Source organism: Oncorhynchus clarkii, chromosome 25 (assembly GCF_045791955.1).
Source record: "Oncorhynchus clarkii lewisi isolate Uvic-CL-2024 chromosome 25, UVic_Ocla_1.0, whole genome shotgun sequence".
Lineage (NCBI taxonomy): Eukaryota > Metazoa > Chordata > Actinopteri > Salmoniformes > Salmonidae > Oncorhynchus > Oncorhynchus clarkii.
This window is the reverse complement of record NC_092171.1, coordinates 29220134-29237901: the sequence shown is the minus strand read 5'-3', so window position 1 is coordinate 29237901 and position 17768 is coordinate 29220134. Positions and strand designations below refer to the sequence as shown.

Here is a 17768-nt window from a genome sequence, read left to right as displayed (position 1 = left end):
TTAACATTCCACAGACATGGATCCACTAAACTAGACATGACAGTGGCTGGGACTGTACAACCTTCAACATAAAGAAAAAAGCTGAATGCGTGGTTAGATTTCTGAGGTGACATCATCTTCTAAGTAGCTCAAATGGAGATGATTTTGATTACCCACTCAGCCGAGCAGTTGCCATAGCTACTCTCGATAATTAGTCACAGTACCACTGGTTATAATTATATTTCTGGGTAACTCTTCCAGTCGTGTATGAGATTAGTGGGTATTAAGTTGTCATGTGAGAAGAGATAAAAATGGTTGTAGACAAACCAAAAACTAAATATTTGTGACAGTATACACATTTAAAGCCATTGACTGGATTTTCACACCTACAGGATATCAGCTCAGTGTATCAGATATTCCCGGATGAAGTCCTTGGATCGGGCCAATTTGGGATTGTTTATGGAGGTGATGCATTTGTACCTCCTTGTCACACTGATAACCTGGCAAAAAAAAGTGTTAACTTGATTGCACGAGGGACACAGCCTTTTATAACAATTCTCTCCTGATCTCATGGCAGAAAAATATTTGCATGACCAAGAAGGTGTTTATTATATTGTGAAATAATGCAGTACATTGTTAAAAGGGGTTCATCAGATCAATTTTAATCTTTTGAAAAAGTATTTGAGATAGTCATTAATTCAGAGAAGTAAAACCTGTTTAAACCTGTAACCTGCCTTTGATTTCTCCATAATATAATGTCTCCATACTACAGGAAAGCACCGAAAAACTGGCCGGGATGTAGCAATTAAGATCATTGACAAGTTACGCTTCCCCACCAAGCAGGAGAGCCAGCTACGCAATGAGGTCGCCATCCTTCAGGTAAACACACCAGCACGCGTGGTCCTGTGTGCTCCTATGAAACACACACTATTAGAACCTTTTTCTCAGATGTTGCCAGACACACGTTATGATGAACACATGAGAGGAAAAACAACAGATCTAAAGACAAAAATAGAGATATTGTCTCAGGAGGTAAATAATGAAGTTATTATCATGACAACACAGTGGGTGTTTGGAGAGCCTGTCGAGCTCTCTGCCTGCTTCCTTTAAAAGGCTCCTGTGTTTCTGTTTTTACTTCCTAGAACCTGCACCACCCTGGGGTAGTGAACCTGGAGTGCATGTTTGAGACTCCGGAGCGCGTCTTCGTTGTCATGGAGAAACTCCACGGAGACATGCTGGAGATGATCCTGTCCAGTGAGAAGGGGAGGCTGCCTGAACGCATCACCAAGTTCTTCGTCTCACAGGTAACCCTGGCTGACAAGCGTTGTCGCTCGCAGACAATGGACGGATGTGATGTAGCAGTGCCGCACACCTGCTTTTACTGTGACACTCACATACTGTATACTGTATAGAAACACAGTCAGTGTAGTAAAAGGTTTACCGGTATGCTTATGTATTTTTCTGATAATAATATTATAATATTTGTTTAATCACGTGTTGTTGCACTTTTCACTATGATATGCAATGTATTATTTGCTCTTTGCTGTAGTCAAATGACCTAGTGGCCTCATGGCTGGAATGTTATTCATATTTTTAAACATGATTTGTTTTTAAACACAGAAAATCTGGTGTTTCTATGTCAAACAAATATTTTTGTTATATTTCAGACTTCTGTGATGTATATAGTGTAATATTAGGATGCAAATGTAATAGATTTAAACTCTATATCTGACATGGTACAGGTGTCTTCTTTTTTTAAAGCCCATAACCATGTGTTTGAGCTTTTGTTTCAAAGTAGATTTGTTTAAGACTACCAATAAACAGTCAGTGTGAACCTGATTTAGCTCATTTCAGTAATGTTTGACAGTATATAAATGCAAATGACCAGATCATATTAAAGGTTTTAATCATTCCTAATTAAAGTAATCATTCACCGTGTACAAATCATTAATTTCACATATTTTTCAGATTCTTCAGGCTCTTCGTCATCTCCACTTCAAGAATATCGTCCACTGTGACCTCAAACCAGAAAACGTCTTACTGGCGTCCGCAGATGCTTTTCCACAAGTAAGCAAACCTACAGCTCATCCTCCAAACAAGCCAAAACAGAAACATCAATTTCACAGACATAAACAGACATTCATCTATCAGTCTACTCTAAGATAATGCGGATGATTATGGAAACTGCACACACAGTGTCTCTACAATGTTCTATGTCTCTTGATTTTAATGATACACTCCCAATTATGCTGCCCTTCTCTCCATAGCCATAGCCCAGTACTGCTCTGTACTGTACTATGAGTCACTGTCTTAGGCATGGCCAGGCATTGGATGGGTGTTAAACAAATTGCATTTGTGTTATTTACAACAAATATTTTCTGAAAGGGAAAAAAGAGAGTCCGTTCTTATATATCTGTATTTCATTTCCCCAAATGTGCTCTGGCAACATCACTGGCGTCATTATAGTGCTGAGAACTGACATCCTCTGGCAACATCACTGGCGTCATTATAGTGCTGAGAACTGACATCCTCTGCAGTCTTGCCAAAGTCTATTTTGGTAGATTTCTGTAGCTACAGTAAATCGTCTGTAGACCATATCGTGTCCATGTCGAACAGACAGTGTGATAACGTTAAGTGGCCTTTTGGGTAATCCTTGCCAGCTAATTATTATTATTATTATTGTGGATCTAACTGTTTGGATGGCGAACATACAGGATGTTATGTATTAGCTTTCTCTAACAAGTCTTAGTCCAGTTACTCTAGTAGGAAACCCTTGATTACCACCACACTTTCTCATGTTCAGGTGAATACGAGACAGGGAACTGTGGCAGTGTAATATTCACTACCACACATGACCTTGTCTCAAGCGTCACTGATATTCCCAACATAGTGGGGAATCTAGTGTAATATTCACTACCACACATGACCTTGTCTCAAACGTCACTGATATTCCCAACATAGTGGGGAATCTAGTGTAATATTCACTACCACACATGACCTTGTCTCAAACGTCACTGATATTCCCAACATAGTGGGGAATCTAGTGTAATATTCACTACCACACATGACCTTGTCTCAAACGTCACTGATATTCCCAACATAGTGGGGAATCTAGTGTAATTTGAGACACATCCTATTTGTGTCTCAGGTGAAGTTGTGCGACTTTGGCTTTGCCCGCATTATTGGAGAGAAGTCTTTCCGTCGGTCAGTGGTGGGCACTCCGGCCTACCTGGCCCCTGAGGTTCTGAGGAATAAAGGCTACAACCGCTCCCTGGACATGTGGTCTGTGGGGGTCATCATCTACGTCAGCCTCAGCGGCACCTTCCCCTTCAACGAGGACGAGGACATTCACGACCAGATCCAGAATGCTGCCTTCATGTACCCACCCAACCCCTGGAAGAAGGTGTCCCAGGAAGGTGGGTGTCTGTCGAGCAGCAATGACTCATGCATTACTGTGATAACTCCTTTACTGTAAAATAACATTTGATATAGTTGTGTTGGAATGATACATCATTACTGAAAATCAGACTAGAATAGCCTCTTCCTGAGTCTCTGTTGGATTTTGTAATCATATAGTGAATGTTTGCTACACGGTCAGAATGCCTTTTATGATAATCTGATTTAGTAGCGGTGCGTTGGTAAAATCCCTGGGGAACCCTAGCCAGAAAGAAAAGCCATATTACAACCTATGTGTTGTGATAATTGCGTTGTTTGCTCTAGTTAACATTAGCATTCAACATCTAGCTACATATTGAACTTACGTCCTCTCAGTCCAGGGGCACAATGTATGAATTTATGGTTGGATTCGAATCGGCATTATAATCATTGGCCAGTACTGAGAATGAAGTAAAATCACAGGCCCAAATCCCTACCTCCATCCATGGCTAATTTAGGAAAGGGAAAATTTTATCTAGCCACCGGAGGAACACAACACAACTAGATGCAACAATTTAAGTTGTTTCTGTCAATTACGTATTTATTTTTATGCGATGTGATAGGAGTGAAGCAAAATCCAAACTGGCTTCCCTTGACACTTTTTTTTGGTGTGCCAGGACCATTCACTGTTGTGCTCGCTCAGTTTAGCTCAAAGCTGATTGGCTATTATTTTATACTTTTTTGTCAAGGGAGGCCAAATGCTCACTGGCTTCCCTTGCATTCAATGGTACAGGGGGCAACAATGTCATACTCTTTAGGACCAGACAGAATCAGATAGATGTCATACACATACAGAAACAGAGGGACGCTGTTTCTCTCACTCAGATGCTTTCTCCGGTGAGATACATTCAGCCTCTTGCAAATTGAAAATAAATTATGAAAAACAGAGACGAATTATAAATTTAAAAAATGTTTTCACATGAATACATGCATTTACGAGGTCAGTGAGTCAGTTTTATGTTTATCTGAGGTAGTCTGCAGATTTTTTAGAATTGATTTGTGTTAGGGCCTGTCTAGCATAGGAACCTCTCTTATCACAATTTTTCTCACCTCTAGTGCTCAGTGGCTCACAAAACCACTTTGAAAGCCTACAACACATATCCTGGCCCCAACAACTATGCTGCTATTGAATTGAGCGGATGGCATGCGTCATTGTCCGAGAGATGGAAAAGGAAGGAAAGAAAGTGTGTGTGAGAGTGAGAGAGAGAGAGTGTGTGTGTGTGTGTGTGTGTGTGTGTGTGTGTGTGTGTGTGTGTGTGTGTGTGTGTGTGTGTGTGTGTGTGTGTGTGTGTGTGTGTGTGTGTGTGTGTGTGTGTGTGTGTGTGTGTGTGTGTGTGTGTGTGTGTGTGTGTGTGTGTGTGTGTGTGTGTGTGTGAGTGAGACAGAGGGAAGAGAAAGCAACAGAGGGAGAGTGTGTGTGTGCTTGAGAGAGAGGGAGGAATAGACAGAGGGGGGGAAGAGAGAGAGTGTGTGAGAGAGAGAACCAATTCTTGTTGCAGCCTATTCATGTGCATAATGCCAAGCGATCCCTGGTACTATAGAGGAGTGGCCTAAAGGTCAAGAATCCCAACTGGGACTCAGAGAACCATGACCCCTGAAATAATCTTAACATGATGTTGGCTTTGCTCATTAGCCCTTGCATGGCTCTGAAAGGGGCCTGCACCAAATCCTCTAGGTTTCCCACCATGAGTTATCCTCTGACGGCCTGCTTTGTTGTTCCAGCAATTGACCTCATTAATAACTTGCTGCAAGTCAAGATGAGGAAGCGCTACAGCGTGGACAAGTCGCTCAGCCATGCCTGGCTACAGGTAAGCTCTCCCTACTACGTACACTCCATACTGCATATATCACAAAATAGTTTTAAAAAGAAGACATTTTCGGCCTGTCTTTCAGCCATCCCTGGCTACAGATAAGCTACCCTTCCATAGCTGCGGAAAGTATGGGTGCTGAGGGTGCTGCAGCACCCCCTGAAAAATCACAATTTACAAATATATTAATAAAAAAAATATATTAATAAAAAAATATATTTTTTCACAAAAGTACTGGGCCTTTAGTAGTATTATCGGGCTGATATAGACCACAGGAGGTTGGTGGACCTTAATTGGGGAGGACAGGCTCGTGGCAATGGCTGAAGCGGAATGAGTGGAATGGTATCACATACATCAAACATATAGTTTCCATGTGTTTGATGCCATTCCATTTCCTCCGTTTCAGCTATTATTATGAGCCGTCCTCCCCTCAGCAGCCTCCACTGATATAGATGTCTGTAATGCATGGAGAAAAAAAAAATCTGCATCTCCACTTAGTTGTATAATTAAGAACAGTATCTTGCAGGATTCAATAGTTGATATTGTAAGAGTACTTCCCATGCCCCTTTCTCTGCTATTGTCACTCTAATGGAATCCAGAAAGAACAAAACCCTGTCCTCAAAGATTTACATCAAAAGGTGCAAAGTTATGGGCAAAGACACAAAACATCCACATCAAATTAAATTGTTTTCTTGATCAAATAACGTCACTTTTTGTGCAATATTAAATTACTATCCTTACAAACCACTTAATGTAAAGGTACACTACTGCATTGTACATAGGCTGGTTATCTAGGTTTGGACCTGTAGACTTTCTATCACCATGATGAAAAACAATCCACAATGCAGTAATTGAGTACATTGAGACATAAGTGGTTTGTGATGTGAGAATGTGGCTCCGTTGGTATAGTGTGGCACTTGCAATGCTAGGGTTGTGGGTTTGATTCCCATGGGGGACCGAACATATGAAAATGTATCCACTCACTACTGAAAAGGAATGAATAAAACTTTTCAGTTTTCACGTAGAAAGAAGTTGCATTTGCGAAGTATTTCAAGAAACTGGATAACATGCAGTACCTGTAAAAAGTTTGGACACAACTACTCATTCAAGGGATTTTCTTTATTTTTACTATTTTCTACATTATAGAATAATAGTGAAGACATCAACATTATGAAATAACACATATGGAATCATGTAGTAACCAAAAAAGTCGTATGCAAATAAAAAATATATTGTATATTTGATATTCTTCAAATAGCCACCCTTTGCCTTGATGACATTTTTGCACACTCTTGGCATTCTCTCAACCAGCATTACCTGGAATGCTTTTCCAACAGTCTTGAAGAAGTTCCCACATTTGCTGAGTACTTGTTGGCTGCTTTTCCGTCAGTCTGTGGTCCAACTCATCCCAAACCATCTCAATTGGGTTGAGTCTGGGTGATTGTGGAGGCCAGGTCATCTGATGCAACTCCATCACTCTCCTTCTTGGTCAAATAGCCCTTACACAGCCAGAATGTTGTGGTAGCCATGCTGGTTAAGTGTGCCTTGAATTCTAAATAAATCACTGACAGTGTCACCAGCAAAGCACCCCCAAACCATCACACCTCCTCCTCCATGCTTCACGGTGAAACCACACATGCGGAGATCATCTGTCTCACAAAGACATGGCGGTTGGAACCAAAAATCTCAAATTTGGACTCATCAGACCAAAGGTCAGATTTCCACCAGTCTAATGTCCATTGCTCATGTTTCTTGGCCCAAGCAAGTCTCTCCTTCTTATTGGTGTCCTTTAGTAGTGGTTTCTTTGCAGAAATTCGACCACGAAGGCTTGATTCATGCAGACTCCTCTGAACAGTTGATGCTGAGATGTGTCTGTTACTTGAACACTGTGAAGCATTTATTTGGGTTGCAATCTGAGGTGCAGTTAACTCTATTGAACTTATCCTCTGCAGCAGAGGTAACTCTGGGTCTTCCTTTCCTGTGGCGGTCCTCGTGAGAGCCAGTTTCATCATAGCGCTTGATGGTTTTTGCGACTGCACTGGAAAGAAACTTTCCTCCTCAATTTTCCTCATTGACTGACTTTCATGTCTTAAAGTAATGATGGACTGTCATTTCTCTTTGCTTATTTGAGCTGTTCTTGCCATATTATGGACTTGGTATTTTACCAAATAGGGCTATCTGAATACCTACCCTACCTTCTCACAACACAACTGATTGGCTCAAAGGCATTAAGAAGGAAAGAAATTCCACAAGTTAACAAGGCACACCCGTTAATCGAAATGCATTCCAGGTGACTACCTCATGAAGCTGGTTGAGAGAATGCCAAGAGTGTGCAAAGGTGTCATCAAGGCACCCTTTGTAGAATCTCAAATATTAAATATGTTTTCATTTTCGTTTTTGTTTTTTTTGTTTGAATTTTACCCCTTTTTCTCCCCAATTCCGTGGTATCTAATTGTTTTTAGTAGCAACTATCTTGTCTCATCGCTACATCTCCCGTACAGGCTCGGGAGAGACGAAGGTTGAAAGTCATGCGTCCTCCGATACACAACCCAACCAAGCCGCACTGCTTCTTAACACAGCGCGCATCCAACCCGGAAGCCAGCCTACCGGCCAAGCCCTCCCTAACCCGGACGATGCTAGGCCAATTGTGCATCGCCCCACACACCTCCCGGTCGCGGCCGGTTACGACAGAGCCTGGGCGCGAACCCAGAGTCTCTGATGGCGCAGCTGGCGCTGCAGCGCCCTTAACCGCTGCACCACCCGGGAGGCTTGTTTTCATTTGTTAAACAGTTTTTTGGTTACTACATGATTCCGTATGGGTTGTTTCATACTTTTGATCTCTTCACTATTATTCTACAATGTAGAAAATAGTAAAAATAAAGAAAAACCCTTGAATAAGTAGGTGTGTCCAAACTTTTGACTGGTATTGTATATCAAGCAAGTATTTTTATATTCCACAAGTATTATCAGATCAACTGTTTTGTTCAGATAATCATCAGACTCAAGTTAGAAATTATGGTAAACAGTAATACAAAAAATCACAAAAGTAGTGCACTGGGCCTTTACTAGTACAGTATGTCTACAATGTGGGGGGGAAAAAACTCCTTTAAATTAGAGATTTAACAGACAATGTAACAGATAAAATAAATAAAATGGTACTGTACATATCACAAAGGAGTAAGAAGACTTATTGTATTTGGATAAGTCTGTCAGCCATCCATAGCTACAGTAAGTATTTTATATAATTTTTAATTTTTTAACCCCGTTTTCTCCCCAATTTCATGGTATCCAATTGGTAGTTACAGTCTTGTCTCCTCGCTGCAATAAGCCGCACTGCTTCTTGACACAATGCCCACTTAACCCAGAAGCCAGCCGCACCAATGTGTCGGAGGAAACACGTGCTCCTGGCGATCGTGTCAGTGTGCACAGCGCCCGGCCCGCCACAGGAGTCGCTAGTGTACGATGGGACAATGACATCCCTGACTGCCAAACCCTCCCCTAATCCGGATGACACTGGGCCAATTGTGTGCTGCCGTATGCGCCTCCCGGTCGTGGCCGGCTGAGACAGAGCCTGGACTCAAACCCAGAATATCTAGTGGCACAACTAGTGCCTTAGACCACTGCACCACTCGGGAGGCCATCTATGGCTACACTAAGTCTGTCAGACCCCCCATGGCTACACTAAGTCTGTCAGACCCCCCATGGCAACACTAAGTCTGTCAGACCCCCCATGGCTACACCAAGTCTGTCAGCCATCCATGGCAACACTAAGTCTGTCAGACCCCCCTGGCTACACTAAGTCTGTCAGACCCCCCATGGCTACACTAAGTCTGTCAGACACCCCATGGCTACATTAAGTCTGTCAGAACCCCCTGGCTACACTAAGTCTGTCAGACCCCCCTGGCTACACTAAGTCTGTCAGATTCCCCTGGCTACACTAAGTCTGTCAGACCCCCCTGGCTACACTAAGTCTGTCAGACCCCCCTGGCTACACTAAGTCTGTCAGACCCCCCTGGCTACACTAAGTCTGTCAGACCCCCCTGGCTACACTAAGTCTGTCAGATCCCCCTGGCTACACTAAGTCTTTCAGACCCCCCTGGCTACACTAAGTCTGTCAGATTCCCCTGGCTACACTAAGTCTTTTAGACCCCCCTGGCTACGGTAAGTCTGTCAGATTCCCCTGGCTACACTAAGTCTGTCAGACCCCCCTGGCTACACTAAGTCTTTCAGACCCCCCTGGCTACGGTAAGTCTGTCAGACGCCCCTGGCTACACTAAGTCTGTCAGACGCCCCTGGCTACGGTAAGTCTGTCAGATTCCCCTGGCTACACTAAGTTTTTCAGACCCCCCTGGGTACGGTAAGTCTGTCAGATTCCCCTGGCTACACTAAGTCTGTCAGACCCCCCTGGCTACACTAAGTCTGTCAGACCCCCCTGGCTACACTAAGTCTGTCAGATTCCCCTGGCTACACTAAGTCTGTCAGACCCCCCTGGCTACACTAAGTCTGTCAGACCCCCCTTGCTACACTAAGTCTGTCAGACCCCCCTGGCTACACTAAGTCTGTCAGATTCCCCTGGCTACACTAAGTCTTTCAGACCCCCCTGGCTACACTAAGTCTGTCAGACCCCCCTGGCTACACTAAGTCTGTCAGACCCCCCTGGCTACACTAAGTCTGTCAGACCCCCCTGGCTACACTAAGTCTGTCAGACCCCCCTGGCTACGGTAAGTCTGTCAGACCCCCCTGGCTACGGTAAGTCTGTCAGACCCCCCTGGCTACACTAAGTCTCTCAGACACTCCTGGATACAGGTAAGCCCTACAGCAAGAGTGATGAGAGACATGAGTTTGTCATCCAACAGCCGCAAAAAATCCTACATTTTTTTTTTTTTTTTTACACAATCAAAAGAATACAATTGAAACCTTAGGCTAATGCTAACTACTGTGTCCCTGCTAATGATGTCCTTCTCAGGACTACCAAATGTGGCTGGACCTACGTGGCCTAGAATGGAAGATGCACGAGCGCTACGTCACGCATGAGAGCGATGACACCCGCTGGGAACGCCACGCTGAGCAGCACGGCCTGACGTACCCCGCCCACCTCGTCAACCCACACGCCGACGTTAGCGAGGGGGTGGAGCCTGACCACGAGTCGGAGGAGGTGGACTCCATGGCGGCCCTCAGCGACAGAGTCAGCGTGATGTGAATACTGTAAATGCAGGGATACTGTCCCCTTAAGAGTCAACGTGCTGTAGTACTGAACACTGCTGCCTCTGCCCCCTTAAGAGCCGTCTCACTCCCTCCACAACACAACACACCACAGCACAACTAACTGAGTGACTGACTGAGCCCTCCATTCCCAGCCAGCAGCTAGGGGCTCGTAATCCAAACTCTGCCTTTAAACTAACTGCCTAACTAACAAATAATCAAATTTCTAATTGTCTGTATATGAGTCAATCAGGTGTATTGCCTCCCTGCCTCATGAAAGACAATCTAACTTCTTATACTGTAAAACTCTGGGTGTGAAGGATCATCCAGGTGTACTGTATGTTAAGTCAACAGCAGCAAACAATCCCCCCCAAAAAGCCAGCTAAACGATTTAGTCAAAACCAAAATGAGATGTGTTTCACTGTGATTGGGTGCGACCCAACGAGACAGCTCAGGACTAACCTTAGCTGTATTAAGAGTGAGAACTGATACTATTATTACTCAAGTTTTATTTCACTCTTGAATGTACCTTTATATGATGACATGATAAGAATTCACAGAAAACCAGTATAGCCAGAAATGGTGGAAAGACAAAGACAGAGAGGGAGATAGAGAGCGGACTCTGTCGGCTTCAAGAGTGTGGAGGCAAAATCCTGAGGCCTGGATACAGAGAAACAGTGAATGTAGAATACCTGTAAGCATTTGTTCTCATCATGAGCTAGCTGCTTTTCTAGTCTATAGTGTTGAAATGTGTTCATGATGTGATGCTGAATGTTGCGTATGTGGCTACTGTACAGTATGTTTGTGCTCTTTGCGCGATTGCAACCAGCCTTTAATGCATTTTTGCCTACAGGGAATACATTATTTTCTCTGGCTACACATTTAAATAAATATATTTCAAAGCTGATATGTAAGTCTTTAATACCATGGATTTATTACATGATTTGTGAGTTTGCTTTACACATACACCCCAATGCCTCAAATGACCTACATTTGAGTACACTGGCAACAGGAGTTATTGAGAACATATGTTTACAAATTGCAAGTTATTTTAAACATGGCACCCATACTCACGCTGCATCTTCATCCATAGTTTAGGGGGACTGCATGAAGAATGAGCATGGAGAATCAGGGAGAAAGATGAGGGGAAAAGAGCCATTCCCCGTACTGGGAGAAGAAAGTCAAGCCAGAGGTGAGACAAAACCATATGCACATTGGCTGAATGCCACTGATGAGAGAGAGACACTATCATTCACTTGGAGATTCATGTTGAGATTACATTTATATGATTGAGAGCTGGTTGAATCAGATGGTTTATTATTGGTACGAAGGCCTAGGTACAGTAGGTTGGGTAATTCATTCTGGGGACTAATTCGTAATCAATTTCCAGAGATATACATTTATTTATTATTATTTAAGAGATAAGTTATCCGTTTTCATACTTTGGAGATATGAAGGCACATAACTTATGCTGGTTTATACTGGCACATTGGAAAGTTACACGCACTGTTGAATGTACAACAATTACTATTCTACCATGAGATGGCGCTCAATACAAAATGTTTTCCGTTAGTCAATGGATCAGGGTCCACGCATACCTACTTCTGTGTTTAGTTGGGCACCAAGGGCCACAAGAAAAACATACAAAATTAAGAAAGACTTTAAATTAAAACATGCATTCCATACAAGACAAAAATATGAATATTATGAATTACCAGCCTTGTGACTATTATAGGAAACCCAAACAAATAAGAGCAGAAGTGATTGCTTCAAGTAAAATGATTTGCAAACACTAAGACGTATGTTTCCATCGAACATTTAACTATTAAGGAATAATAACACGTTTAAAGTGCATCCTTCCATAAATACTACCCTGCTAAAACTACCATAAACTTAAATTACCAAGTTAATTTCTTAAAAATATTTTATTGAGGGGATTAGAACCAGCGCAAATATTTTTTGATTTATCTCATAGTTTCTGTTGAACATAAAGGAATGCTGTGTGCACTTCTCGGCATGATTGTCAAAATAGTGGACGAGGTTGTACACTTTGCCTTCTTTGAACGCTTGGTCAAATCAAGATTACCTACCGGTACGTGGCATATCGAAACAGAAAAATGCAGCAGAGAAGCCATCTCCTCTATAAGGATTGCTTTTGAAATAATTAATAATGAATAATTAGTATTGTTGACTTATTGCAAACATTATTACAAACATATCACAAATTGTAAACTGTAGCCATATTCGATAAGAGTCAGCAATACATTTTTGGAAAGGCAGGATATTCACTTGTTATAGCTGGTTATAGGCTATACTCTAATTTGGGTGTGCCTACACGATTCTTCGGGTATAACAATAATGCAACGAAAATTACAGTTTAGTCTCCCGAGGATTTGATTAATTAAGGGACGAAATTCGAGACACCGGTCATTACCAATATTCAGATGCTTGAAATAAGAAACTAACTTAGCACAATTGTAATTATTATTGTTTTTATTAAATATTGTATTACCATTAGCATATTGTTATTATTACTTAGACATTTAACTGATTGTATTATTGATTATAATTTATAATGAATTATTATTAGGCCTACATTATTATTAACAATGTTATTTTTGTTGCTGTTATTATAAGATCAGTATTGTTATTTTAATAGACTATCATAATCTTCATACCATTATTTTCAAAGAAGATTTACTAATGCATAAAAAATACATTAAACATTATAACATGATAATGATATTTATTTTGCGGGAGATATTCCACAAATAAACGAGAATTCAAATCTTGTGTCTAGCCTTCCGACACAGCGTGCACGATCAATCAAAGAGAACCAAACAGATATCTCAATAATGATAATCAATTCAAACAGGAAAGTGTATGAAACACGATACAAAGGATGGAACCAATGTTTAGGCCCTACTGGTGAATGGACATCTCACCTCGAATAGCCCTCATCGGCAGTGGCCCCCCATTCTGCAAAATAAATGGGCCTAAATAAATCACATTCACATAATTTCATGAATTAATCTGCATATTCTACTTCTGTTTGTAGCATTTTATTAACAACAGAAGAGAGCTGTCGACAACGTGTAGGCTATTTAATAGCGGGTTTTGCTGTAGAAGATATGTAGACTAGTTTATATGCTAATGAGAAATCACAAGTTCTACCGATGATAAACCGTATGTTCTGTTTCCAGATAACATGCTGAATGGGATTGTGGCATTAGTAGCCTAACTTGTTTATTCATTATTTTCCAATTGTTGGCACAAATAATAATTCCACCAAAAGGAAAAGAAAAAAGCTAAATGATGTAGTACTTCTGTTAGACAACAAGAAACAAAAAAGTCCCTTCGCAAATTGAGGAGGGTATGTCAATTTTGAGACCATAGCCTATACCAAACGAGACTTCTTCATGTAGGCTACACTACACTAGTATGTGGTCTTTCTCTTCCTGCACCGTTTAGTGGTGGCTTGTATTACTCCTCTGATATTGATTTTATGTCAGGACTGTTTTTCTTTCCAGGTTGCCCCCAAAGGATCATTTGAAAAGAGTTTCTCAACTTTGAATATACAATGCTTGGTGACCATTAATGCGTCAGTTGGTGTTTATTTGACACAACATCACAAGTACATTTATAGATCAGTGTTGGTTGCCCATGAGCGCCGTACTATAGCGGCGGAGGCTCACTGAGCCCATGTGAACAGAGACGACTCCATTAGCGCGCGGAAATAGCGTGGTGCTGAGTGGATGCCAGTTCGCTGTCTGAAGAATGTACACCTGCAGTTGTACTCTGCCATCCGTCACTCTGCAACTCCAAACACATTCTTTACAACAACCGTGGTCGCATCGGTCAGTGAGCGACGACAGCAGGAGACAACTTTTCAAGCATAACTTATAAACAGGCCTTCAACACACACATTGCATACACATAACACTGAGTTTTAAATTACACCCCTCTTTAAATATCCAACAGAAAAAAATAGGCCTACATTTATTTCCGCAAAATGAAAGTATTTTCATATTATTTATTTTCGTTTGTAATTCTGTCTACAACTTGCACTCTCTTTGGTAATTATGAGACCTCATCCTTATATAACTTAATTTCCTGCACATGCCGATTTTGATAGGGTCTTCATAAATAGTACACTTATTCCCAATATATTGGGAATTGACTCCACCAATGGACCTGAATACAATTTCTCACTCACTGCTTGTGTAACTTATGCCCTAGCTCTGAAAAAAAGTGTCAAATAGTTTTTAATCTAATAAAGACTAACATTTTTAAAGTACAATTAGTTGGTAGAATAATTATGATTCAAATGTAGTAAAATACACAGATGGAATACCTAATTCCATTAGTTGGAGGTTTGTTAAATGGTGTTGGGTAAGGGGAGGGGCAGCACACAATCCACAAAAACTATTTTTTTTTAGGCTGAACTTTGCACTATGCTTCACTCCCTCTGAGAAGCCCTTCCGGTGTTGGTGTTGGAGTGCTCAAGCCTTCCATCCCCACAGTCAGGCCTCCAAATGATTGTTGGAGTGCTCCACTCTGTTTAATATTTCAGCAATATTGCTATCCCCTTAGTCAAAAGTTAAACTTTAAAACATATATTTTTCCTCTGGATGTCCCCACAGGGAACAGTTCAAGTTCTACAAATTGGGCTAGCTAAATATTATGATAACCTTTTCCCTTCTAATTTGTAGTGGAGTCTGAACACATGTTAGGCTCAACATCAATTACTGTGCAACATTTCAAGTGCATGGCTCATGGAAATGTCAGGGAGCTAGTGGTGGGGAATCAACCTCGCTGCACTGCACCGCACTGTGCCAGAGAGCATCATGGGAATTTATTTAGCCCAAACACAAATGTGCTGTTGTCTCTATCCAATGAGCGCTGTTGCCTCTAGTCGGAGAGAGAGAATCTGGAAAGTCAATAAGCAATTTATCTGTCAATTAATCGAGAGACAGATTCAGGTTCACAGGCTCTCTCTCCTCTCCCTCAAAGTCTGTTTTCCTGGGATTATTTCACACCAGGCCTGTTTATGCTCATATACTTTTGTTTGTTATGGTAGTGCTAGCTGTTTGGCCAACAGAGTAGTTAAGAGGCTCAGAGAGAATTTCCGTGCTGATCGCTCAGTTGCAAAGTGTGTCTGACTAGAAAAGAGCGAGAGAGCGAAATAGCCCTGATTATTCCACTTTAGTCTCCTAGTAGTGGTTAGATGAAGTTATTCTGGGTCACCACTTCTCTCTCTCCGGCAGCCAGAGCAGAGCCACCCGGCGAGCGAGAAGCCCCTCTGTGTCTACAATTCAATAGTTGGCATCAATGAGCACACCCTGCCTCGCACGCAAGGGGCCAGGAGCGGAAGTGGTCGAGCAGGGTAACATTTCCCTTATTTGGCCCCACCACCACCGTCCACCACCAATACAACAAACTGTGCAGTTACACCACCAACACTGCAAATTCCCTGTGTGTTTGTGTTTAGCTGCCAGGGATGCCATACTGACCAAGAGAGTGGTTGCACTCTGCTGGGATTGAGGGAGGCAGGGATTGGATGACTAGCTGTATGGGGATTTTTTGAGTCTCTGTGTGTTCTTGGGCAATGTGGTGGAGATTAGTGGGATTACGGGTTTGGCAGAGGGAGGAGGGTTTAGGGATTAAACAAACCTTCCTTTCTGGCTCTGCACAGACACAGCATGCCAATGTTAGTGGTCCACTACTTCGCACGGGTCTGCCTGAATCTGCCCTCAGTGCTGTCTGTTGATCCTGCTTCTTCCCCCAAGCATGTTCTTCTTCTCATCGGCAATTAAGAGGAACATAAATGTTGGTCCTCCCAACTCTAACTGGGCTGGGCCTGCTCATGTTAGGCTGCATACATACACTCTGAGCAGCTTTCTTCGTGTCACTGACGTGCCGTTTATGTCTGTCAGTCACCCACTCTATCTCCCGCTCAGTCAGTCAGTGACTATGTCATGGAGCTATTTAATTCAGATGAATTCTCAAGTCTGTGTGCCAGTTGGTGGGAATGTAGGTCAGGTACAGACAGTAGAATAATGATGGACCTGGGTGATTCTGTCTGGAGGGAAAAAAGCTGTAGAAAAATCATGAGAGTCCACTCATCAAATACAGTAGTAGAGCCTATATACACATTTCATACATCTAATCAAATACAGTAGTAGAGCCTATATACACATTTCATACATCTCATCAAATACAGTAGTAGAGTCTATATACACATTTCACACATATCATCAAATACAGTAGTAGACTCTATAAACACATTTCACACATCTCATCAAATACAGTAGTAGAGTCTATATACACATTTCATACATCTCATCAAATACAGTAGTAGTCTATATACACATTTCACACATCTCATCAAATACAGTAGTAGAGTCTATATACACATTTCATACATCTCATCAAATACAGTAGTAGTCTATATACACATTTCATACATCTCATCAAATACAATAGGCGAGTCTATAAACACATTTCACACATCTCATCAAATACAGTAGTAGAGTCTATAAACACATTTCATACATCTCATCAAATACAGTAGTAGAGCCTATATACACATTTCATACATCTCATCAAATACAGTAGTTGAATCTATATACACATTTCACACATCTCATCAAATACAGTAGTAGAGTCTATATACATATTTCACACATCTCATCAAATACAGTAGTAGAGTCTATATACACATTTCATACATCTCATCAAATACAGTAGGAGAGCCTATATACACATTTCATACCTCTCATCAAATACAGTAGTAGAGTCTATATACACATTTCATACATCTCATCAAATACAGTAGTAGAGTCTATAAACACATTTCACACATCTCATCAAATACAGTAGGAGAGTCTATAAACACATTTCACACATGTCATCAAATACAGTAGAAGAGTCTATAAACATATGTCATACATCTCATCAAATACAGTAGTAGAGTCTATAAACACATTTCATACATCTCATCAAATACAGTAGTAGAGTCTATATACACATTTCATACATCTCATCAAATACAGTAGGAGAGCCTATATACACATTTCATACAGCTCATCAAATACAGTAGGAGAATCTATAAACACATTTCACACATCTCATCAAATACAGTAGTAGAGTCTATATACACATTTCATACATCTCATCAAATACAGTAGGAGAGTCTATAAACACATTTCACACATCTCATCAAATACAGTAGTAGAGTCTATAAACACATGTCATACACCTCATCAAATACATTAGTAGAGTCTATTAACACATTTCATACATCTCATCAAATACAGTAGTAGAGTCTATATACACATTTCA

At 41.4% G+C, this 17768-nt stretch overlaps 1 protein-coding gene across 1 annotated transcript in view; it reads left to right on the top strand.

Moving 5' to 3' along the window:
- LOC139383479 (serine/threonine-protein kinase D1-like) overlaps positions 1-10456 on the top strand; it is a 44855-nt gene extending 34399 nt beyond the window's left edge. The window contains exons 13-19 of the mRNA XM_071128035.1: positions 372-444; positions 752-858; positions 1122-1283; positions 1948-2046; positions 3128-3395; positions 5137-5222; positions 10189-10456. Coding sequence (XP_070984136.1) covers positions 372-444; positions 752-858; positions 1122-1283; positions 1948-2046; positions 3128-3395; positions 5137-5222; positions 10189-10422 — 1029 coding nt within the window. The 3' untranslated portion in view covers positions 10423-10456. The remainder of the gene's footprint in view (positions 1-371; positions 445-751; positions 859-1121; positions 1284-1947; positions 2047-3127; positions 3396-5136; positions 5223-10188) is intronic.
- The last annotated feature ends 7312 nt before the right edge of the window (positions 10457-17768 follow it).